Here is a 23916-nt window from a genome sequence, read left to right as displayed (position 1 = left end):
TGGGAGTTGGGGAATGCAGCTGCTTGCTGTGAGCCTGCAGCCCAGTCTCTGTAGCAACACCACACCCCATCCCATCCTGATGCTGTTTTTAGAAAGGGACGAGGGAAAAGGGAGTGGAGAGAGCTTTTTTTTTTTTTTTTTTTTGGGGGGGGGGGGGGGGGGGGGAGTTCCCCATCCAGTGCTGGAGGGTGGGGTGGGTGCATTGGAGCACCACCCCTTCCACCTGAGGAAACAGTGACAGGCTAGGAGCTTCACAGACAAGTTTTGGAGCATGTTTATCTGAACCCTCATGCAATAAGGGTTCAGATTTTTGTGGGATTGGGCCCTTTTAAAGCAGTCTGAAGCTATGTACTTCTGTTTGGTCATGGTTGTAGACTGTGACCAAACAGCTTTCTGGCTATCTGGGGCCAGATCAGGCAAAAATTGTCACTTCCATCTGTGCCCTAAGAGCAAAGCCAGCAGTGTCTGAAGGAGGCTCAGGCGAGATGGTAGTAATGGAAGAAGTGATCACCCTGCCTCTTCTCTTTGTCCCCACCTCTCTCCCCTCCCTTCTCTCCCCCCTCCCCCTTACTCATAGGTTTGCCCTGGTTTAACTAACCTGTGAACACTTCCCTTCAGCTGGGGCAAGCTAACCCTGTACAGACAGGTTTGAACCCTCCAACATGTCCACACACAGGCCCACCCACTCTGTTAAACAGCCTTAAACTCACCCCTTCAGTTAAAGCAGTGTCCTTTTTGTCCAAAAGTATTGGGGGGGGGGGGGAGGAGAAAGAGTGTGGGAGAGAGTAGATTTCACGTGCACACTCACACAACAAACAAGTGCACACATGAGCAGGGCAGTTAGACACCAGAGGGGAAAAAATGGGATATGTGGAGCAGGGAATAGAGGGCAGGAAGTTTGGCTAGAGCTGGGGCAGGGAAGGGCAAACACTTGACATGTGCTCTCAGGCTGTATACTCCTACACGCTTTCTGGGGAGCATTGTTTCACATCTTGCTGCAAAGCCTCTGCTGCAAAGTCTGGGGCCTGGCTCTGAAAATCCTCCTGGCATGCCTCAGAAAGGGACAGTCTAGCTTTCTGGCATTCCAGCAGGCCCTTACAATAGCTCCTTGATTAATGCTGCTGCAGCCCAACCACCTTCCAGGACAGTTTAGATTAAAAACAGTATTGAGAAAAAGTTTACAAAGCCATGTAATAACCATATTTTTTTAGAGTTACAAGTCACATAGTAGCTACATGGGTACATAGTTGATGTATATTAATGAAGTCTAAGAAATGCAGTTAGTCATTCAGCCTACGATAGCCCAGGGTAGAGTGGCTAGGAAGTTTCAGTGTGATGCCATGGGAAGAAAAGACAAGACTCCATGCATATTAATAATATTAATGTAGAGTTGTAGGGGTGTAAGACATTCTTAAATAGTGGTTTTAGTATGTGGTGTTCAGTTGGGGTTGGAAATATTCAAGGGCATTAACAGTCTTTGTAAGTCTATTATGTGCCTGGGGGCAGAGAGGTTCAGTCTGTCTTCTCACTCTCATTTCTGGTGGGTGGTCTTGACTGGCTGTCATCATACTGGTGATGGACCATAATGTGCTTGACATAGGTGTCCCTTGACCATTGGATGGTATCAGTAAGGATCTACCCAAATTGAGATTTTGTGATTTTCATGGTAACCATGATTTAGGGTGGGCTCTGCAAAAAAGCACAGGCTCCCTGGAAAAAAAAAAAAAAAAGCTTACTGAAAATAAAATGTTGGCTCTGGCCTGCTGGGGAGAGGGAGACTGTTGACATAGCAAGATAGTTGCCACCTCTATCCTTCAACACTGATTACCCCCCCCCCCCCCCCGCCACCAACTGGCAGCAAGGGGTAGGACCATATGACAGGCAGCCCTCGAAGCCAGTCAGTAGTGAAAGACGGGCCACCAGGGGCCCTCAGCCAATCAGAGGCTTGAAGGGGCCCACCACGCTTAGACCAAGAAAATGGCTGCTGGCCCAGGGAATCTGTTCATGAAATTGGCTAGCAGCTGCCTTGAGTTTGGTAGACCCCTAGTTATTAGATACCATGAGGTAACAGATTCATGCTGATAAGGTTTCTCTGTTTAAAATTTGCAGATTCTCCGATAAAAAAAAACAACCCACAAATTCTCCAATTAAAATAATAAAATAAATTCTAAATACCTACAAGTTTTGGTGTTTGATTTTGGGTTCATCATGGAAAAATCAGAGATCTCCCTGCTCCCTTTGCTCAGCAGGACACGGGTCCAGCTGTGGGTTTCTGACCCTCCCCCCTCTCCCCACACTGCTTTGTGGTGCTGAGCAACCTTGATATGCCGATGCCTTGCCCATGTCATTACCCCTCACTCCCAAGCCACAGCCCCCCAACCCTGCTGGTGCCCTAACTCCAAACCCACAGCCCTGCCAGCACCCCTCATTCATGGCCCACCCAGCCCTGCCAGTATACCTCACTCCCCACCCACAGCCCCCTGGCCCTGCTGGTGTCCCTCACTTCTAACCAACAGCCCTGCCAACTCTGCCAGTGCCCCTCACTCCCCCCACAGCCCCCTCCAGTGGTGGGAGCCCCCAACTGTCAGGGCTATGGGGCCAGGGACCTGGCTCTACAGGCCCCTGCTGTCCTCAGCAGTGCCCAAGCCCTGGCTGCCTGTGAGAGGTGGTGGTTTCTGTGGCCTGAGTAGAGCGCGGAGCCCAGTTTCTCCTTCCCTCATGGGTGTTACAGCTTGAGAGGAGCCCATGGCAGGGCATGGATACAGGCTGGCAGCTGCAGGCTCATGGCTCCCAACCCTCCTAGCCTCTCCCTGGGGGCTTCCACAGCCCAGCAGATGGGACCCAGTATGGGAGGGCAGAGTGGGGCAGGGAGGCTTGGTGCTGCCACTGGGATCCCTGCACTGCCATGGCAAGGTGTTCCCTGCCTGTCCAGCAGTAGTTGGGGGGCACAACACTGCACCATCACTCCTGCTTCTGCCAGGTGGGCAGGGGGCACCTCACCATGGTGGTGCAGTGCTCCCAGTGGTGGCACTAAGGCTCCCTGCCCTGCTATGCTGGGTCCTGCAGGCCCCAGTGGGAGGGCAGCAGGGTGGGTAGGCGGAGCCCACAGTGAGCAGCCCGCATCCACTCCCGCCCCATCCACAAAACCAGGGGGACATGTGCTTACCCATGCCTCTTACCCTGGGAGTGCACACAGTGGTCAGGAGCTGTCCCCCCACCACCCCCTGGACAAGCCACCCATGATTCCATTCCACGCTCTGCCCAGGTCCCAAGCCATAGGCCCCATGCACCAGCCCCACTGGGCAGCACCCTCCGCCCAGCCCTACACAACTCCCTCCCTCCCTCCCTATGGGGGCTTGAATCCTCCCCCCCACTTATCTGCAGGGAGCTGATCTCCATGCTGCCTGGCTGCCACGTGCATGCACACGGTGCCCTCTGCCTGATCGCCCTCCTCCCACTCCCGCCAGCCCCTTGCAGGCTGCATCTCTGCCAGTTTGAAAAGGGAGGGAAACCTGCCATTTTCTGCATTTTTCTCCTTCAAATGAGGAAATCAGTTTTTTGCTGCAGTGACTGGAAAACCCAGATCCCTGCTTATCAGCTTTGAGCAGAAGCAGGGTACTCTGAAAGTTCACAGGACACTCATCCCATACTCAGGGTATCTATCATTGGCATTCAAGGAGGCCCCATACCTGACTTGCCTACTGAGGCCAGCAGCTTCCACCTGGCCTTCCCTCCATACTTCCTATCCTCAGTAGACACCACAACAATGCCCCTTTCATTCCCCTCACTGACAGACTACTCCCTGCCTTCTTCTCTGCTGTTCTTCTGAGAACATCTTCCCAAATTCTCTTGCCTCCCTCAGTTGCTGCCACAAAAAAAAAAATGATCACCTAAAATCTTCTAACACCAGTCAGCATGATCAGTCATTTTAAAGGTTAACTGTAGCAGCCTGCAAAGCTCTTCTAAGTGGTTTTGCTTGCTGCTGCAGGGCCTGTACTTCTTGTAGAAAGACACACAGGATGGACTGTGTGTCTGCATAGCACTTTTACCTAGGCCACTGAACTATAGATCCTCTGTGCCCATCACTGCTGATATCATAGTACATTATGGCAGAGGCTATAACTGAACTCCGTGCCTTGTTCATTGCACAGGCAGGAGACTCATGGAGACCGAACAACATATGTATGGACATCCATAAGTCTGGCCCTTAACCTAAATAACAATTTTTAACATCATTTGTCTGCATGAAAGATCTAATATCTATTGGAATCAGTGGTAGCAAGTATTTTACTCACAATCAGCCCTCAAAGAGCCTTTTAGGACTTTATATAAAAGAGAGATTACATCAATTAATAGGATGTTGCACAAAACATATGGAAGAGTATCTTGTTCTGTCTTGCCACCTTCTCTACTATGAATTGACCAATTTTACCACTAGCACAAATGGGCTTCTGTGGCAATTTACAGCATCAGGGATTGGCAGCTTATATAACTGCACAATCGGACTGCAATAGTTGGCTCCCTCCTTAATGCCTACTATCAAGCCCTTCAGACAGGTCATGGCTTTTCAGAGCCGAGATAAACAAGATGACAGATTTGGATATTGCAGTCATAACTCTGGGGATTGTTCAGAATCCTGGTACCACAGAGCTGGGTTTCTGTGACACTTTGGGCACATCTACACATCACCCTACATCACCATAGCAACATACTACATTGCTGTATGACATGCTGTGGTAACGTGATCCCATCAGTCTACAGGTGACCAGCAGCTACTTTCATAAATTTCATAGACATTAGGGCTGGAAGGGACCTTGGAAGACCATCGAGTCCAGCCCCCTTCCCAAAGGGCAGGAAGTCAGCTGGGGTCATAGGATCCCAGCAGGATAAGCATCCAGTTTCATCTTGAAGGTGTTCAATGTAGACACTTGAACCACCTCTGGTGGCAGGCTGTTCCAGACCTTAGGGGCTCGGACAGTAAAGAAATTCTTCCTTATGTCCAGCCTGAAATGGTCTTGTAGTAGTTTATGACCGTTTGACCTAGTCGTCATCCCTTGGGGCGCTCTGGTGAACAAACGTTCCCCCAGATAAACTTATAGGTGGCCATCAGATTACCCCTGAGCCTGCGCTGCTTTTTTTTTTTTCTCCCCCTTTTCTTTTTCTTACCTTTCTTTTCCTTCACACTTTGCACACACCCCCATTTTAGCACTCTGCTATGGCGAAGTAGTGGCTAAAACTAACTGTGCATGTGGTGCAATCTAGGCAGTTACTGCACTGTGCTTTAGTACTTCCAAAAGGAAGTACTAAAGCATGGTTCAGAAACAGTGTTGCTGTGGGGTGATATGTAGATGCGCCCTTTTCTTTTTTTTTTTTTTTTTTCCCCCTCCTGCCTGACTAACCTTCCAGGTGCTAAGATGACTAAACACACTTTACTGCCTCAGCCCCTTAGCTTTCTGCAGATGGTGTTACAGTCCTTGAGAAGAGTCAATATTTTACTTTCTTTTCTTGTTTTCAGCCAGAAGCAGATACTGTAAGGCATGATGGCGAGCAAATGGGCTCACAAAGCAGATGCTTAATCTGTGCATTTCTCATGTGTTCTTTATTGCCATATCTGATATCATGCAGTAGAGTTTGGGACAGAGTCTAAGGTCCTTGGAAACTATTAAATTATTCTCCCTCCATAAATATGCCACAGGAGCCACTCACATACATTGGTCTTGTTCACCATGAGTAAAGGCAGTGGCATTGGCTGCTCTTTGGGAAATTCCCTTTTGCATGAGTCCACATCAGCCACTGGGTCTTCCCCTATTTAAACATGAGAAGCATTGAATAAGTTGACAATCACCACACTGTACACAGATTTGTCACAGCAGCTCTGCTGACCTTTAATGAGGCATCTTGCCTCACTAAACCAGAAACCAGGCAGCAGCTTGCCATATTCTTTCAGGCTTGAAAAATAGGAGGAGGAGGAGGAGGAGGAGGAAGTGGCTCCTTGGTTATTACAGTTTGGGAGAATACTCATCAGCAGGGATCAGCATGACCCTCTGCAGACTGTGCACTGTGTCCCTGGGCACAGCTAGCTGTGTATTTAATTTCCAACTATGCTTTTGCAGTGTCCTGTCCTGCACTGGAAGCCCCTATGGATGGCAAAAAGTTTGGTACCAAGTACTTGGTGGACCATGAAGTCCATTTCACCTGCAAACCTGGTTTTCAGCTCATTGGTTCTAGCACTCGAGTGTGTCAAGCAAACGGCAGCTGGACTGGAGAGGAACCTCAATGCAAAGGTACTTTTGTCTGTTCATTTCTTTGGTTTGAGTGGATGAGCCTTTCCTCATGTCATCAAGTGGGTCTGCATAGGCCTTGGGAAGGACATACAGATCATGTCACAGTTACATGAAGTATATTTTCTGTGCAAGAAAGACTAATTCATAACCTGAATTCTCATTTCATCTATTGCCTCTCTTTGGCTTGTCATGTTATTGCCCAAGCTCCAACTTCTTGAATAATAAGTACATGGGAGGTGGTGGGGCTCATTTTAACAAACAAACAAACAAACAAACAAACAAACAAACAAACAAACAAACAAACAAACAAACAAACAATTTTACTGCTGAATGCTTTTTATTTAGTGGCAAACAGGACCTGCAAACCTGGCGCTTATCTCAGTGTCATTTTGTTCCTTGCATTGCAAATAAGTGCCAAAGACAGGAGAAGCTGAGGATCTCTGCCTGTCTTCTTCTACCTGTAAAAGACCCAGCTGGTCATTTGCAGGCCTTATTGAGCCTCTACACTTGAATCTGGACTTGAAGGGTGTATACTGAACTGGAAAAAAACCACCATTCAGTGTCCACTTCCCTTTACCTTGAAGCCTATCTTGAACAATGATTAGGTACAGTGCATTGTAAACCATTTGTTCAGCTAGTTTTTAAGATATGTACAATAAGATTCCATAGTCCATACAGTGAGCCTCACATCTATCTATTCCCTTTTTTCTGTGGGAGTTTAATTTATTGCGCTTAGGGCTAAAGATCTGAGCACATAAACTGTCTATTAAGGAATTAGTTATTTCATAATAATAAATAATCAGCTTCTGAAAAGAGGCTGGCACAGCATATCCATAATAATCCCCCTTGGATGCTTATTTGGAAACTTGCCTTTCTGTCAATCTGTGACTGATCCAAATTGGCAAACATGAAAATTATATATAATTACATCTATTAAAAATAATTTACTGGGCAGAAATATATTTCATGATGGCCAATAGGCATTTGGCTTAATGCACCAGTACAAGACATGTGGGGGGGGGGGGGGGGGAAGTTGGGTTGGGTTTGTTTTGTATACATTTTTCCCCCCCAGAACTGCAAGGTTGATCAAAAAACTGGTAGATGTCTGCAGCCCTCTCTGCATCTCTCTAGCCACAGAAGAAATGCAATAGAAATACCCCCTCCCCCCCAAAAAAATTTTCATTTCACAACAAGAAAAAAAAAATCCTCCCCTAGCAAAAGGAAGACACCCAAAAACAAAAACAAACAAACCAAACAACCCAGGAGCCTTTACTCAGAGCTGTTTGCCTCTGCTCAGGGCCAAGGAGCCATAGCACTGGAGTAATGGTTCAGAACCGAGTGCTGTTCCTTGCTCTGCTTCTCCTGCCTTTGCACAAACTACATGATCTCTCCTGGGCTTCAGTCCTCCCTCTGCAAAATGTGGACATGCAAGCCCATGTGCAAGAGTGAGCTAGTCAACTGTAAGGCCCTGCTAATGCATAAAGTCAACTCCCTCAAAAAAAATCCCTCTCAAATGAGGTTCTAATTCTCACTTACATTATTGTAACAGCCACAGATCAGAAGAGTTGACACCTCTTCCACCCTTTCACTGCTGTGCATAGGACTCTGGGCCAAATTCTGCTTTCATTTACAGCACTTCATAACTGATATAAGAGTCATCACAAGGAAGTGAGTGCAGAATGTAAGCCAGTGTTCATGGGATTGGAGCCTGGCCCTACACTTGTATTTACCATACTAGTCAGGGAGAGCTTTGGTATCTTGCAGTACTTAGTTCACCCAGTGACCTTGTGACAGGTTGTCACTCTAGGCCACCCTTAATATGGCCCAACACACCTGTCACTGGGCAACTGCCTGCTTTCTCTTCTGCCATGCCTTGATCTTAATTGAATAATTAATTAATTAGGGGAGGCTGCCCTTGTCCTGCCCCCTCCACTAGGGGGCACTGTCTGCAGCTCTTTTCCTCCCCAATACTGCAGCCCAAACCTCACAGATGTAATCACTGTTGTCTTAATTCTATTCTCTCCCTATATGGCCCCTTACCATTCTCCCTGGGCCTTCTTCCCTGTGCTGCCCCCTTCCTGGGGCTTTCTGGTGCCCAACTTGGGCCTCCCAAAAATGCGGCCCCTTCTCTGGGTCTCGCCATGCCCCACTTAGGGGGCCACATTTATAGGAAGCCCATCAGGGGCTCCCAGTGCCCAAACTTGGGCCTTGCAATGCTGCCCCCTCCCTGGGGCTCGCTCCGCCCACCCTGGGGTTCTTCAGACACCTTTCTCTGGGGCTGGGGTCTATGCACCCCGTAAACTGCGCCCTCACTGGCGCCTGGATCCCCACGCTACTGTGGGTTTCCTATGAGGCCTCCTCCAACCCCTAATAGCCTCACCCAAACCACCGGTCTTAACAAAGCAACAAACTTGAGCCTCTTGGCTATAACTCAAACATAAGCCACCTGGCTACAACAACATTGCTCCAGCATCTTGGAGCTGCTCCCTTTTTCTGCCAGCAGTACCTCCAGTCAGGCTTCTCCTCACATCATTGCTCGCAGAGCTCCTGCCTCTCTGGCTGCTGGAAGGGAACTGCCTCAGGCCTCTGGTTCTTGACTTTATAAGGGCCAGGCCCTGCCCTTTCTGGTCAGCCGACTCATTAGTTGCCCCAGCAACCCACAGCTGTGCTCCCTCTCTAGCAGTTTCTTTCCTCAGGCACAGGGCACCCCAGTGCTCTGTGACACCTGCCTCATTTCAAGCATGCTGGTGTTTCCCCATCCTTAAGCATGGTGGGTTGCAAGGAAGCTGGTTAGAGGGGAGGCACATTTATACCAGCCCAGCCTCTGGCACCAGCTCATTTGTTCAAAATTATCCCTTCCACCCAGGATAAACATATGTGACACTGCAGATCTAGGGCTCTTACCCAGATAGAGGGGGATAAGCATCTCTGCATGTGGAAGAGGCATGAGCTGTAAGAATACAGAGCCAGGTCAGTCATCCCCCAAAACTCAGAATTCCTGCAAAAGCTGCAAGGAAAAGTTTAGAAACAGAGCATGGATGAGGGGGCAAATGCCTATGTAAGTATAAAATAAGTTACCCAGATAATAAAGCTGTCATCCAAGTGATGCCATCTGGGTGGGAGGGCTCCAAAAGATAGGAATTTTTTTTCCTAAGGAAAGTTCCCCTGATGATAAAATAATGCAAAATGGCACACATTAAATAACATCCAGTATAGATGAGCAACAGCCATATCAGACACACTTTTGCAAATACAAAAATCAGTCTGCATCCCCATCAATTAATTCTTGATGGTTTTGTGTTTCACTCATGGGGAAATACCTGTTCTCCCCGAGATGAGAGAAACCCTTCCTGCACTGCATGACAAAAATCAAAGAATTCCATAAAGTAAATAAGAAATCTTGTCCACATCACAAACTTCCCACAACTTGACCCAGTCAGCATGGGGAAAGAGGTTCAGCAAAAGGGCTAGAGGTCAACTCCAAGATGCTTTGGCAGAGCTATGAGAGGGGATTTGGAGACAAGCCCTAACCCCTGCTAGTCTTGAATCTATTTAGTAGTTTCTTCTCCAGTGATCTGTAGGGAAATGATTTAACTTGGGCATTATTATACATTTAGGCATGTTTAAGTTTGCTACCACTGGATATAAATCATGCAATTTATTCCAAATAAAGCTCAAGTAGGAGTCTTTCCAAGCCTAAAAAAACAAACACAAAAACAAAACAAACAACAACAAAAAACCCAACCTCACGGTCCTGCAAACATACTGTTCCTGTAGTTCACACAGACTCACAGCTAGTGGGGAGTTTCAGATACTATACAGTGAAAGTGCTGTTTAAGTGAATTCCATCACATTGTCTAAAATGCTAATGGGCCATTAAGCTACTAACACATACCCCCTGCATTGCTGTAAATCACCAAATACTTTAGCTTTCTATTAGGGCTTGCAAATGGAGTCTCAAGAGATTATCTCAGCTATGTTAGACAGGTTGACAGCCTGGAATCCCTGCAGAAAGTAGAATGAGCCATTGAATCCTCCCAGGCTCATTATATATACACACCCAAGATAAAGGCTTCTTTATGAGGCTTTCCTTGACATGAGAATGCTTGGCAACCAACTTTGGCCAGGGAACCACTGCATTGAACACCTGTGCAGTGACTCCATCTTGAATCTGCATCCAAAGATGTTATCGCCTTGTCTCTTGGTCCTGGCCTCGCACACACACAACTGCTATAGAAAGAGACATGGGGGTTAATGCTCTTTGACTTCTTGTTCAGAAGCTTCATGGTCCAGCAGTCCTTAAATATTCAGAATATGCTATTGATGACCAAACAAGCTCAACTTTTAGCAGCTGCCAAGGAATTGTTATCCATGCAGAATTCGCAGCCTGTTTCTTCACTGACATTCCTCTGAACTGACAACTTAAGAACCGAACACACTGAGCAGAGGTGAAAACACTGCTTGGGTAAACAGGAATTTGGAAGCATTCCGATCAAACACAGCAAGACAAGTCTTCTGGTAGTAGTTTGCTTCCATCACATTTCATTCAGCTAAAAGTCCTGTTTAAATGCTTTGTTTAAAAAACTTGGGAAGCTTCCCAGTCTCAGTCAATAACAGTCTGGTATCTCAATATGTGGAGAGAAGTAGTTAGCCATGTCAGTCAGAAGGCATGGTAGATATGTGCCTTTTATACGCTAGCTAACCAAGATATTTAGAGAGAGCACAAGCTTTCATGAAAGCAAAGTTCATCTTATCAGATGCTGTGAAAGGATGTGCACAAGAAACAGAGAGAAATTACAAACAGAAAAAATGGGGGCAAGGGCAGGGTGGATAATGCAAGAGATTAGTGCTAGAAGAGACCAGAAAAAGAGCAGTAAACCCATAAGAACAAAGGGTATCGCAAAAAACAAATCCAGGTAGTGAGGTAAGAATCCACAGGCCCCATTTAACACGGTCCAGTTTGCAGATAATAATTTTTCTGTGATTTCCTGCTCAAATTGGTTGCTATGCAAACAGCTTCTTGGGTTCTGTCATCTTTGTTTGATGATTCAAGATAGCTTTCAGATAGATTTGTGAAGAGTTTGCCCAGCCAATCACAGCAAAAGCATTTGTTCCTCCCAAAATAATAAGTAGTATTCCGAAAGATCACTTGACCAATGCTATTGGACAAGCTGGCAGTGTTCCTAGTGATACACATACTGATTTCAGCCAACGTAGGCAAAATGCACACAACTACAGCCTAAGTTAAATACTTGGGAAGTTATATCATGCAGTCATCCATCCCTTGTCAAGGGGTGTTATTAATTAAAATCCAAGCCATGATTTTCAAGGATAGGGGCTTTGGCTTAGGCTCCTGAGGCCTAGAATCCCAAATATTTAGGTTCCTTGGTCATCTACATACCTGTTTGGATTTGAACCCCAAGGGCACAATCCATAAGGGACTTAGGCTCAACAATACTGAACTTTGAAGGGCCTCTCTTAGCACCCCCTGCCAGCCAGCAAAATCCACAGCCTAGGACAGAGTGCTCAGTTTCTACATAGTGTGCAGGCAGAAACCAATGTCTCAGGGTAGGATCCACAAGAGCTAGGAGAGACTGAAGAAAGGGGTATAGCTTAACCCCACCCCCCAGAGTGAGCAAGGCACTGAGCTCCTGGCAGCCATAGCCGTGAGACCTCTAAGATGCTGTTTCCAAGCCAGTCCTTTCTCCCAAAATAGAGCTGGAATAGCCCTTTTACCCAATAGCCAGAGGTTAGAGTACTTCCTGGGAGACCCCATTTCAAATCACACTTCTGACAAAGAGGACCTAAGCCTATGGATGACCAGGCTACAGTATAGTCTGGAGTCAGGTACTCTTAGTCTGTACTGACCCCGGACATGCATTCACCACAGGCAAGGACCAAAAACCAGGTTTCTCCCTGCCTAGCCAAGTGCCCTAATCACAAGGAGGTAGAAGCCATCTCACAAGTCTCTGCCCCAATGAACATTTAAGTATCTAAGCAAAGTGGAAGAGCTTTGACAGGAAGGACTGATGAGACCCCTGCCCTCCCCCCAGAATAGCTTAGTGGTTAGGGTTATCTCTTGGAAGATGGGACCTTTGATTTCAAGTACTGCAAGGCAGAGGAGGGATTTGAACCTCTCCCAAGGGAGTGCTCAGACCACTGAGCACTTGGCTGAAGGGGGTAGGGGAGGGGGATGTTCCTCCTCTGGTTGTGGGTTGCACAAAAAGCCTGGTTTAGGAGGCATGTTATCAGGCAAGCAAGGCAGGTAGGGCAACACTTGTTCTATGAACCCCTTGAATCTTACACACATAATTGGCAAAGAGCTGCTTGCAGATTACGAAATTAAAGAGGTATAAGCATCACTAGAAATGCCAAGTAACAGATTGGTGGGTGTTGAGGAAACTTTACCAGGAAAATGTAGGGATCTAGAGTCTGTGTTATGATCTATGTTTTGGACTTAGGCCCATGAGGTTGCAGTTAGTCACCCAAGACAACATTAAAACTCCCAAATCTCCAATCTTTAGAAGCATGAAGTACTTGTTACTTTCCATTAATACTTCAAGAGGTCTTAAAAACCTAAGCTTAGGCCATTGTTTTTTCTAAATCCTGACCCAATTATTTGTTGGTCATGACCTTTATTATTTTTGGTGTATTGTTATGGGTTTGACCCTGAAGACATTTTAAGGCAAAGCTCCCCTGAGTTCCATAGAGGGGCTATAGGATCAAACCTTGAGTTAATGAAATACAGTCCACAGAATCTCTTTTAAAAGATTTTTCTCTGCTCAGATGTCAGCAAATGCTCTAGTCACCCCTGCCAGAATGGTGGAACATGTATGGAAGGAGTAAACCAGTACAAATGCATTTGTCCTCCAGACTGGACTGGAGCCAATTGCCAGTACCAGACACAAACAGGTATGTAATTTGCTTCGGCATGAAAAGAAAGTAAGGCAAACAATGGAGTAACAGTCATGAGCCACTAACCAATCTCAGGTATTGAAACTCCACCTCAGAATGATAATAACTGACTGACATTGCAATGCCACTTAAGATGCCAAAAAATATGGCCTTTGTGTTGCCATAAGGTGGCAAAACAGACACCCATACCCCTTATTGTGCCACAAATGTCCAAGCTTTGTGGCCATGATGAAAGCAGTATCAATCTGTGCCACTATTTAGTAGCAGAGATCTATTTACTTTAGAGCGTAAGAAGACAGGCAACCCAGAGCTGTCCACACTTTCTAGCTGCGCCCCCCCCCCCCCCCCAACAGGTAAGCCATGGGTTTAAGGGACCCAACCCCACCTGGGAATTCCTAGCATGCACAGGTCCAGGCCCCTCAAGCTCTGGGAAAATACATCATCCATTGTTTCACAGCATCAAGGAGTGAGACAATGGGCGATGTGCATTTCACCCAGTGAAACAGATCAGCTGCACCAGGACATCTTAGTACAGCCGATCCACTTCATTCAGCAGTGGATATTTCTAGCTTTTGAGGCTCTAGTCTCATTGTGCCAGATGCCATACAAACATAACAAGGCCTGTCCCAAGGGCCTTGTAGTCTAAGCAACTGTGCTTTATGAACTTTCAGACACCTGATAATGTATAATCAGGAAGAAGAAATGTCATGAGACTTGGGGAACCAGCCATGAAGCATGATTAATGAATAATAAATAGTGAAAAGTTAACAGACTGTAAGTTACTGCCTGGATGAAGTGCCTGCAGGAGTCTGCCTGCTTACAGTGCCTTCCCAACCCCACTTCACCTCCTATCACTCGCCTGCTACAACTTCAATGTCATTTTTTGTTGTTGGGGAGAGGTCCCTGTGGGTCTAGTCACATCATGGGCTGATCTGTCCATCCTAACCAACCACACCTGGAGCCTTTTGGCCTCTCCAAGTACTTCCCCTTTGAAGGGGACATGCACATAGGATTCAGCACTTGTCAGGGTCTCAGAATCACTGCCTTGGCCCCTTTTTTTTCCTCCAAGGCCACACCCTCCACTTGAGCCCACTGGTCAAGGCCTCAGCCTCCCAGGTTCAGCCCTACCACAACAGTAAGTCCCTTTCTAGAGTCCACTTTCACCTCAATCATCTCTGCCCCTCTGTCTCAGGGCTTGAAATCTGCAAGGAGGCTGCTCTGAGGCACCCCTGTCCATGGTCTGCTCCTCCCCATACAGCCATAATCTAGTCCTCTGGTAGATTTAACCAAAACACAAACATCCACCCAACAGCTGTAAAACAAAAAATCCTCCCAACTCTGCATTAATACTTCCCTGTAAGGTGAGAGTTCCCCTTGGCCTCTTCTTCACAGCATGCTACGATTGTTTAGGCACTGGTCAGCCTGCCTCCTGCAGCTGCTTTACACAAGAACTCTTCACCCTGATGCCTTCAGGGCCAAACTAACTCTTTTCATCTCAGGGACTGGGTTTATATTCCTCAATCCAGCCCCTTTCCAGTCACCTGATTGGCCCTTTTGTTCCTCTTTCCCCAGGGCCAGGTGCAGTTAATTGCCTCATTAGCTGCTTGATCCCTGGCTCTTTTACCGATTCAAGCCCTGCTAGTAACATGGGCAGAGCTTCCCAGTTACACTGGGTATTATTCCTCTAACTTATCAAGGGAGTACCCATAAATATCGACTCAATTAAACATATAAAAAGAAAATAAAGATTGGCTTGCAAATGATTCTTTTTTCAACAATGGGACTTGATTTACAATGAACATTCTTCAGAACAAAGACTACAGCTATCTCCATGAGTGGCATTCCTTCAAAATGAACATGCATAAAATTTCATCTATGTTGAAATGAACATTGTTTCTGGGGATATACATTAGGCTGGGCTTTGGGATTAGAAGTGATGTACATGAATGCAACCTGTGACTCTCTTATACAGAACTTTGTGAGCTACGCCTCTGTTATACTGACTAACCCATTTTTTATTTTGTTTCTTCTTTTTCTTTTTTTTAGATATTAGGATAAAACAATACAATCCAGATCTGAATTTCATTTAGCTGATCATCCTGAAAGCCTTGTAATAAGCAAATGTTCCTAATGTGAGGATCAATACGAATTGTAATGCCCAGGTTAGAAATACATGAACAATAAACTAAAGTCACAGGAGTCTGCTAGGAAGATAGGGGTACCATTTTCAAAGGAGTCTTAGGGACCCAATGGAACCAATGGGCTCCTATACACGTGCATGGAGCCTGCTTCAGTGCACTGGAAATCCAGCGCATCGGGGAAGACTTGATTAATCGAGTCTGCTGGAGCATGGAAATTGATGTGCTCGCTCTGGCAGCCTTCTGCGTCATGTATATTAGCATCCCTGTGCGTCTCCATGCTGAAAAAATGGCAGCAGGGTGCTTTGAAATAAAACATGTTCAATGAGCTTTAGTTCAAAGCACCCGGTCGCCATTTTTTCATCATGGGAACACATGGGGACACTGATACATGTGACACATAGGCACTTTTAATTAGCGCAGCTTGCTAATTAAAGCACCCCATGCTGCGTCCCAAACCACATGTAAAAATGCCTAATGGTACCAATCCCTTTGAGGATCTGGGCCTTACGAGTTTAAGCCTCAGTGGCTATCACTGAGACTGAAACTCTTATGGGTCACATATTTAGAGGGATTTGGGTACCTATAGATTCAGGGAGGTGCTTACTGTACTAGGTGCATGCCTTCATCTCTAGGCACTTTATATGTATAAAAATCTTGTCTGAAAATCCCAGGTGACTTAGACACTTTAGAAAATGTTAACATAAGCCTTTAAACCAGTTGTCTTTAAGCCCTTTAAAGTTTCCTTTCATCTCTCTCAGCACCACCTTCATGGAGCATTACAAATGACCCTGCTTTCAGTCGTAAGCCACGCTGTGCCAAAATTGACAGGACACAGCACTGTAGCTGTGAGGCAGGTTTCCACATGAGTGGCACAGCAGACAATAGCATTTGTCAAGGTAAGAGAAAAATCAAAATAACCTTACACAAGTCCTATTGCAAATATACCAACAATACAGTTGGGCACCCAAGTATCCAAAAGCTGAACTCCTGGACACTGACTCATTTACTGACAAGTACTGTGCTTGGAAAGATCTGTATGTTGCCTGAGAAAGCTTGCATCTGAGCTGAACCTGGTTTTATTTATTATACTTTTGCAGAAGGACTGCAGCTTTTTTCTTTATCATGCCACATTGTAAGCAGGTCAAGAATGTGGCACAGACTCGGTACTCTCCTGCATATCCTCTTAGGTTTGGGGGCTGGAGACAGGAACCCATGTTTCAACATACATGAAATGTTATGGAATCTTGCTACTGTGCAGGCCGGGAGCGATCCGGGGCCCTTTTTTCGCGCCGCGGGCTGTGGCCAGCAGCCCGGACACACTGGGTTGGAGAAAGCAGGCGACATGCTAGAATTAGGCACGGACGCATAATGGTTGATTCAAGATTGTTTACTTACACCGTAGATGGTCGCGGTGTAGGCTGGACAGTTTCCCAGGTAAAGCGCCGCTTAAATCCCTATGTTAAGGACTTGGACAAAACTCTGAATCACACGAAGTTGTCGAGGCTCCGTGGAACTTTTTGCGCGCAGGGAAGAGGGATACGTCGAGGATTGCGCTCGGCGACGGGGAAAAGAATCGATAGGTGATCAGTCTATCGATCAGCCAGCCGCATGTCAAATCTCCGTAGAGGCACTCTGCAGCGTGCTGGAAGTTCTCCAACTTGGGCGGAAACCACCCAAGCCTCTTATACGGCCAGCAAGCCAATCGCTAGCCGCCATGTGGGAATAATTTAGAAACAACCAATAGTGGGGCACGAATTTAAATACATATGGCGGGAACTCCTTGCAATGTGCGTTTCTATGCTGCAAAGAAGAAATGCACCCTGCAAAGAAAGCTTCAAACGGCAGGAAAATAATTCAGCGGTGCCAAAGCACACACAAACAAAAATCACACCCTTGGGTTGTGACAGCTACACTTCAGCCATGGTTTTTAAAACTGTGAAGTAATTTGGATTGCCACAATTTTGGGAGGCCTGACCTGAGGCACCTTTAAGACTCACATTTTTCAGAGAATGGGTGCTCAATATTTTATGAAAATCGCCTTTAAGGTGTCCCAAAAGCAGTACCAAAAGGTGAGGGTGCTCAAAATCACTCATCTCTTTATGGGGGTGTTGGTTGTAGCCATGTCGGTCTAAGGACATAGGCAGACAAGGTTCTTTGGGTAAATATGATATCTTTTATTAGACCAACTAGATAGTTGGAAAAATTGTTCTTGTAAAATCCTCAAAGGAAATTTACAAAACACCTTTCATAGACCAGCCTGCAAGCCTCACTTAATAAATCTACTGGATACAAAAAATCATGAACTAATATAGACATTGGATTTATGGCGCATTATAACCTGCCTGCCATCCGATAACCCAGGGGTGGGCAATTATTTCAGCTGGAGGGCCGCTTAGTGAGGTTTGATGAGCTTTCGAGGGCCACATGATAGTTCCATCCCTTGACAGCTGCCCTGCCCTAGTCTCCATCTTGGGATTGGAAATCCCTCCTCTTGCTCCCCCACACCCCAGAAATACCCATTTCAGGATCAAGGGGTGCCATTTTAGAACCAGAAAAAAAACAAGTCATATACTAAAAGTCAAACATCTACTATAACATTTTAATTTCATTACAAAAAATATTTTTGTCATGATTTGTGTTTGTGTACTGTATATATCAGTGATTGCATAATAACTCAAAAATAAAGTCTCAGTCTTATATATTGTGGGGGGGGCATGGTAGGGTATGTGTGCATGGCTAGGTGTGGGAGGGTGTCTGATGAGGTGTGGGGGGTGTATATGGTGGAGTATGGGTGTATGTGTGAGAGGGGGGTTGGTGAGGTGGTGCAGCTATGTGTAGGGGGGCAATAGAGTAGGTTGGGGGGTGTATATGTGGGAGTTGAGGGGGCAGGGTGTGGATGTGTGGCATTTGTGGGATGTGAGGAAGGGTGGGGGAGTGTGGGGACCCCCTCCTCCCCCATTGCATGCAGCTCTATAGACGGCAGCAGCAGCAGCAAGCGGGGATATTTGGGGTGCTTGTGCCTGGCACAGGTGGGTGCCCGGGGGCGTGCAGCTTTGAGCAGCACTGCACATCACAGAAAAGAGCACAGCCCCTGCCAGGCCACCTCTTTTGCGGGGGTTCCCCCCGCGTATGAGTAGCTCCCGCACTTGCACACCACTGAAGGGAAGCTCCATGCACTGGAGCTGGCTGCCTTTGCCACTCCCTGCTGCACAGGTCCCAGGACACCTCCAGAAGGAGCCCTGGCCCCTGCTTCCCCATGGAATCCTGGGACCTGTGTGACAGGGAGCAGTGAAGGCAGACGGCTCTAGCTTCCCTCCAGAGGTGTGCAAGTGTGGGAGCTGCGCGTATGTGGTGGGGACCCCCCCACAATACAGGCGGATGCACTCCTCACCGCGATGTGCAGTGCCAGCTGGAGCTGCGTGCCACTGGGCACCAGCACCTGCGCTGGGCATGAGCACCCTGAGCACCCCTGCCTGCTGCTGCCACCACCTGTGGGGCTGCACACCATGAGGGGAGTATGGGGGGAGTTCCCACACCCTCCCTCACACCAACACCCTGCCTACCTGAGCTCTGTGCTGCTGTCACCCCCCAGGTGTGGGCTCTGCACTGCCACCAGCCCCATGCTTCCTGCCTCTGCCCAGCGGCAGCTCCTCCCTGCCCACACTGCTTCCCTACCTACTGCCCAGGGCAGGCAAGATGCTGGGAAGCTGAGTCGCTCCCCTAGTGACTGCAGTAGCAGCAGCTCCACCCAGAAGCTGCACGCTGGCTGTGCTGGGCCCTTCCATCCATGAGGGTGGGAGCGAGGTTCAATAGGGTATACTGGGGGGGAGGTACGTACATGGGCGCCTCGCTCCCACCCTCGTGGGCGGATTAGCTGGGTGGGACACAATTCATTGGTGAGTGCCATGGGCCCGATGAATGTGCCTCGTGGGCTGGATCTGGCCTGCGGGCCATATTTTGCCTGCCCCTTTGATAACCCTAGGTAACCTCTCTACATTTTACCAGCTACATACTATCAACAGGTCAATGTTCCTCCCTCCCCGCCACCACCTACCTGTCTCGTATCTATTGTCTCCCATGGCCCCTATTCCTCGCTGCCACACACTTGCATTCTCACAGACCTGCATTTTGCATATTGGCTTCTATTCCATCCAGGAGAACACAAAACAGCAGATTCTCCCTATGCCTGAAGAAGGGTGTTTGTGCCCAAAAGCTTGCAAAGAACACATTTTCCAGCTATTTATTTGGTCTAATAAAAGATATAACATTTTCCCAAAGCCCCTTGTCTCTTTATAGAATTTTAGGAAATCTAGTCTATCTTTTGAGTTGAATTCACAGGCAGCATAGCTGCTGCCTTTCTCTGGGTGTCTCCAAACACCGATGACTTGCTGTTTTAGCAGGCATGAATATTTTCCTTGTTTCTTTTCACGCTGAATATACTTTTTAATCTTATTTTCCTTTTCACCATGCTCATGGATGGATCCAGGATCCCAGCCACACCTCCTTCAGCCAGCAGCGTGGTGTAGGCCTGGTGAAGACAGTTCATAGTGCATGCACCACACTGCTGAAGGTGGTGTGACTACACCTCACTCATTGGGATCTCAGGTGCCAGGGAGCTCTAAGTTCAGCACTGTGTCAGAACAGCACCTGTTTGGAGCTGTGCATATATTGTGAGCTCTGGTGCAATTTGTGTGCCCATTCCCCAGCCAAACCCAAAAGGTAGTGAATCAGCACCAAAGCATTTTTGCTCTGAAAACATTGCCTCATTGATGTTATGCTTGTTTCACTTCTGAATACCACTGGATGGCTTGGTCCAGAGAAAAGCTGCCAGCTTGCTGTTCTTGCCAGACACTTGCATGAAGAACAAGACAGTGTCCAGCAAAAAATTCTTTGCTGTGATAAATGGTTTGTCCAGAGCTCAGGAAAGTGTGTTTTCTCTGCAGATGTGAATGAATGTGAGGTCTACAAGCTGGATGGAGCTCCACGCCTGTGTATGCATAACTGCATCAACATTCCTGGCTCTTACCGCTGCTCCTGCCCCAGTGGATACAACATACTTGGTGATGGGAAAAGCTGTGAAGGTGAGAGGTGACTTCCTTATTGCCTGGCACACAAACTTATGACATCCTATAGGTATATGGCATTCATATAAGCTGACTCATTTACAGTAGGTACAGCATAGCACGTGCTGGTGTATGGGGGATGGTGTTGACCTTGATGGGTTTGGGAAAGGACCTGCAGTTCTGCATCTTGGCAAATTTTGGAAGTTCAACATTTGGCTTTGTTCTCCTAACCCCAACATTCTGCAAAGCCTGCAACCTGAAATGATCCTTACCCTACTGTACAGCAGGGAGATGGAGAACCTGGACCACAGAGGGGCAGCAAGTTTCTAGGTTCCCAGCTCCCCACTGGCTCCTTCAGGCAGAATGCTAGGGAAGCAGTAGAACAAGAAAAGGTGTGTATAATAAATCTTGGGTATGCTGGCACATATGAGGGCAAAGGACTGAGCACAGACTGTGATGTGGGGCTGCTTTTAGCAAGTACTCAAATAATCCATTTGTCCCTAAGGACAAGACATCTATTATCTATCCCAAAGGTTGGTCACATATGGTCTGTGGGTTGGATCTGGCCCATCGAACCACAGCTTTGCCTGTGCCCATGCCTGCACTAGGACTGAGCAGTAAGGAGCTGCACTTGGGCTGGAGAACTGCCCCCTGCCTTCTGCACTCCTGCTCCCCCCTCTCTGAGGCTGTGGTGCAGATTCAGATTCCAGCTGGAATACAGCTGTGCCAGGGCTGGGCTGTATAGAGGTGGGGGGAAGGAGGGATGCAGGGGCAAGAAGAAGCAGCAGCAGCAGCATAGGAGCTTCCAACTGCCTATCCCTGGCACAACTCCCTTTGCCTGGAAGCTGCACTTGCACAGCAATCAGGTAACAGGGGGCTGAGAGCAGCAAGGTGTGGTACTGCTTGGTGCAGGCACAGCTCCCAGCTGTGAGGCTCTGATGGAGGCTCAAGGAAAGCCCATCCCTTGCTACCACTGATGTGCCATTGCTGGCCCTTAATCTAGCTTCAAGGAACAAACAAATGTAATAACTGATGACAGGAAGTTTCAGTGGATGAGACCAAGTTAATGTCAGTGTAAGCATAGAGGAGAGAAATATTGGGAGTTAAATTCAGAGAGTAAACTAGGACTGATTGAAATTATTGGGAAAAACTTTTGTTAAAAAAGGATCTTGGACATGAAAAGTTGTCAAATGCTGCATTTTCGGGGTGGGGGGAGTTAATGGCTTTTGTTTTTTGTTTATTTTACATGGTTACTGAGGATATTACATAACTTCTGGTAAGATTTTAGTGACATTTTCAAAACATATTTTAAATGAAAAACTTCATACCTTTATCAAGTAAGCAAAATGAGGTATGCCTCAGATAGCTCTGCAGTTTTGCAGTGTCACAAAAACAGGTGTCTAATTTTCTGCTCTGGTTTAGATCTACCTTTGTTTTTTCTATAGGCTAGCAAGGGTTATGCACGGGCAGATGCTTTAGTGAGGAAAGCATCCAAATGGAACCCAGCAGACAGAAGACTGAGGAAGAATGTGGTTTCAGTCTTTCTGTCTGGTCTGAATGATTATAATTAGGGTTTTTTGCTTCACTGTGCTGAAGAAGGAAAATGTGCTTAGACAGTTTTGACAGCAAGACAAGAGAGGGGAAAAAGGGATAGGCAAAAGTTGCTACTATCATGTTTTTTCCTCTATATTTAATTTTTTAACCATTTTAGTAAAGGTTGATTATGCTGGGTTAAAAAGGGATAACACAGTTTCTGATACATAACGCAAAGTTTCTCCAGTAATGGGATCAAAGTTCAGTTGACAGGAGGGAGTCATAGGTGAGCAATCCACATTAATCCTTTGATCACCATAAAAAGATAGAAAATGACTTAAATTAGGATATAATAAGTCAGAAAAATTGCAAGGGGGCTGGTATGCCCAGCTATGCAAACAGAGGGTGAGCTGCACTGCTGTGTGAAGTCTTTAAAGGGTATTTCTGCTCTGAAAGGCAACCCCCTTCCTGCTTAGAAGATCTGCCTCCCAGTTTTCACAAGAACTTAGTAGCTACTGATGCTGAGATCCTGCCCCTGACTGGAGGTGCTGAGCCCTTGTGAGAATCTGACTATTTGCTGATCCTAGAGCCAAAGAAATATTATTTTCCTATTGTGATGTGTTTAGAGTTGTGTGAATGACTGATTTTTTTTTGCTCTGGACATTAAAAAAAAATCCTCAGATTGAACTGTTCTCTGAAATGCAATGCTTTGTTTATGCAAGGGGGAAAGGTTTCTTTGTGTGATATATTTTATTGGACCACCTGCATAGTTTGGATATGGTTAAACAAGCTTTTGGATGCAAGACAGCCTTCTTCAGGTCAAAGAAGAAAAGCAAACATGGTGACAGTAAAGAACAGTTGGCTGTGAAATGTGTGGTGGAGAGAAAATTTTCCAGGGGTAGCAGACAAACAGCTGAAGAAAAGAAGCTCATTAGTCCGCTAAGCAAGTCAGTGGCGCTGCTGCAGGCGGAGGCAGGGGTGCAGGGCACAGTCTAGCAAGGAGGTGGAGCTCCCCCTCAGCTGCTGCTCAGGAGGAGACAGGCTGGGCAGTGTGGGCAGATCCACTGGACTGCGCTCTGGATCCCTGCTTGCCTCTGCCTGCACCAGGGCTGCTGACTTGGGGCTGGGGCTGGCAGGACGCTGGGTGTGGGGGGGCGCCAAAATACAAATTTGCCCGGGGCACTGTTTTCCCTAAGGCCGACTCTGACTAGGAGCCAAGGACTTAACACTGATATTGTTTTTAGTGTACATTATAACCTACCTGATTCTTGAATTCTTCCCACAAATGAAAGGTGCTAATGACTTCCGCCCTTTTTATAGGCCTTGATTTCCCAGTAATCAGCTTCTTTTCTTCAGCTAATTGCTTGTCTACTACCCCTGGTAGCACTGATGGTGCAGAAATTGTGCAGCCGCCACCACCCCCACTGCTGCTGGGCCCTGGCGTCAGCCACGCTGCAGCCCCATGGCCTGTACCCCACTGTCAGTGCAGAAATATGGGGGCCATGTGCCCTTTCATGTCCCCCTAATGTGTTGCTAATGTTCTTTTCCCCAAAAACGAGCTGCTGGAAAATTAGAGTGTGCATTACATGCAAGAAATATGGTAAGAACAGGTCCTTTCCAGTCTTTTGCTTTTACATAACTCTCTTTCAATTGTCACTGTTTTGCAGATATAGATGAGTGTGCCCTGTCCCAGCACAACTGCTCAAAGGGCACAACATGCATTAATACTGGAGGAGGCTTCCAGTGTGTTAGCTCTGAGTGTCCTAAGTCTAGTGGCAATGTCAGCTATGTGAAAACATCACCATTGTAAGTATGGAGAAATGAAACAGAATTAATGGTCTTGCGAACTCCAGATAGAGTAACTATGATCATCAAGTTTACAATCCTGTTTAATTGCCTTGTTAAACCATGTCTCCTTCTAGAAGGCCCTCTTTGTGAGACAGGAAAAAATGTTCTGTTAAAACCCTCAATTCCAGGTTG

The 23916-nt window shown here is 46.8% G+C and overlaps 1 protein-coding gene and 1 long non-coding RNA gene across 2 annotated transcripts in view; one reads left to right on the top strand and one right to left on the bottom strand.

Moving 5' to 3' along the window:
* The window catches only part of FBLN7 (fibulin 7), a 56095-nt gene that overhangs the window by 25872 nt on the left and 6307 nt on the right, over positions 1-23916 (top strand). The window contains exons 3-7 of the mRNA XM_014598226.3: positions 6114-6284; positions 13071-13196; positions 16099-16236; positions 20284-20421; positions 23604-23742. Of these exons, the coding sequence (XP_014453712.1) occupies positions 6114-6284; positions 13071-13196; positions 16099-16236; positions 20284-20421; positions 23604-23742 (712 nt within the window). The remainder of the gene's footprint in view (positions 1-6113; positions 6285-13070; positions 13197-16098; positions 16237-20283; positions 20422-23603; positions 23743-23916) is intronic.
* LOC109281310 (uncharacterized) lies at positions 1173-9131 on the bottom strand. The gene is made up of 2 exons (XR_009458949.1): positions 8791-9131; positions 1173-1710 (listed from the first exon to the last, which is right to left on the bottom strand). It is a non-coding gene; the product is annotated as an uncharacterized LOC109281310 (long non-coding RNA).

Source organism: Alligator mississippiensis, chromosome 1, assembly GCF_030867095.1.
Source record: "Alligator mississippiensis isolate rAllMis1 chromosome 1, rAllMis1, whole genome shotgun sequence".
Taxonomy (NCBI): Eukaryota; Metazoa; Chordata; order Crocodylia; family Alligatoridae; genus Alligator; species Alligator mississippiensis.
The sequence above is the reverse complement of the archived record's forward strand: the minus strand, read 5'-3'. Positions and strand labels throughout refer to the sequence as shown.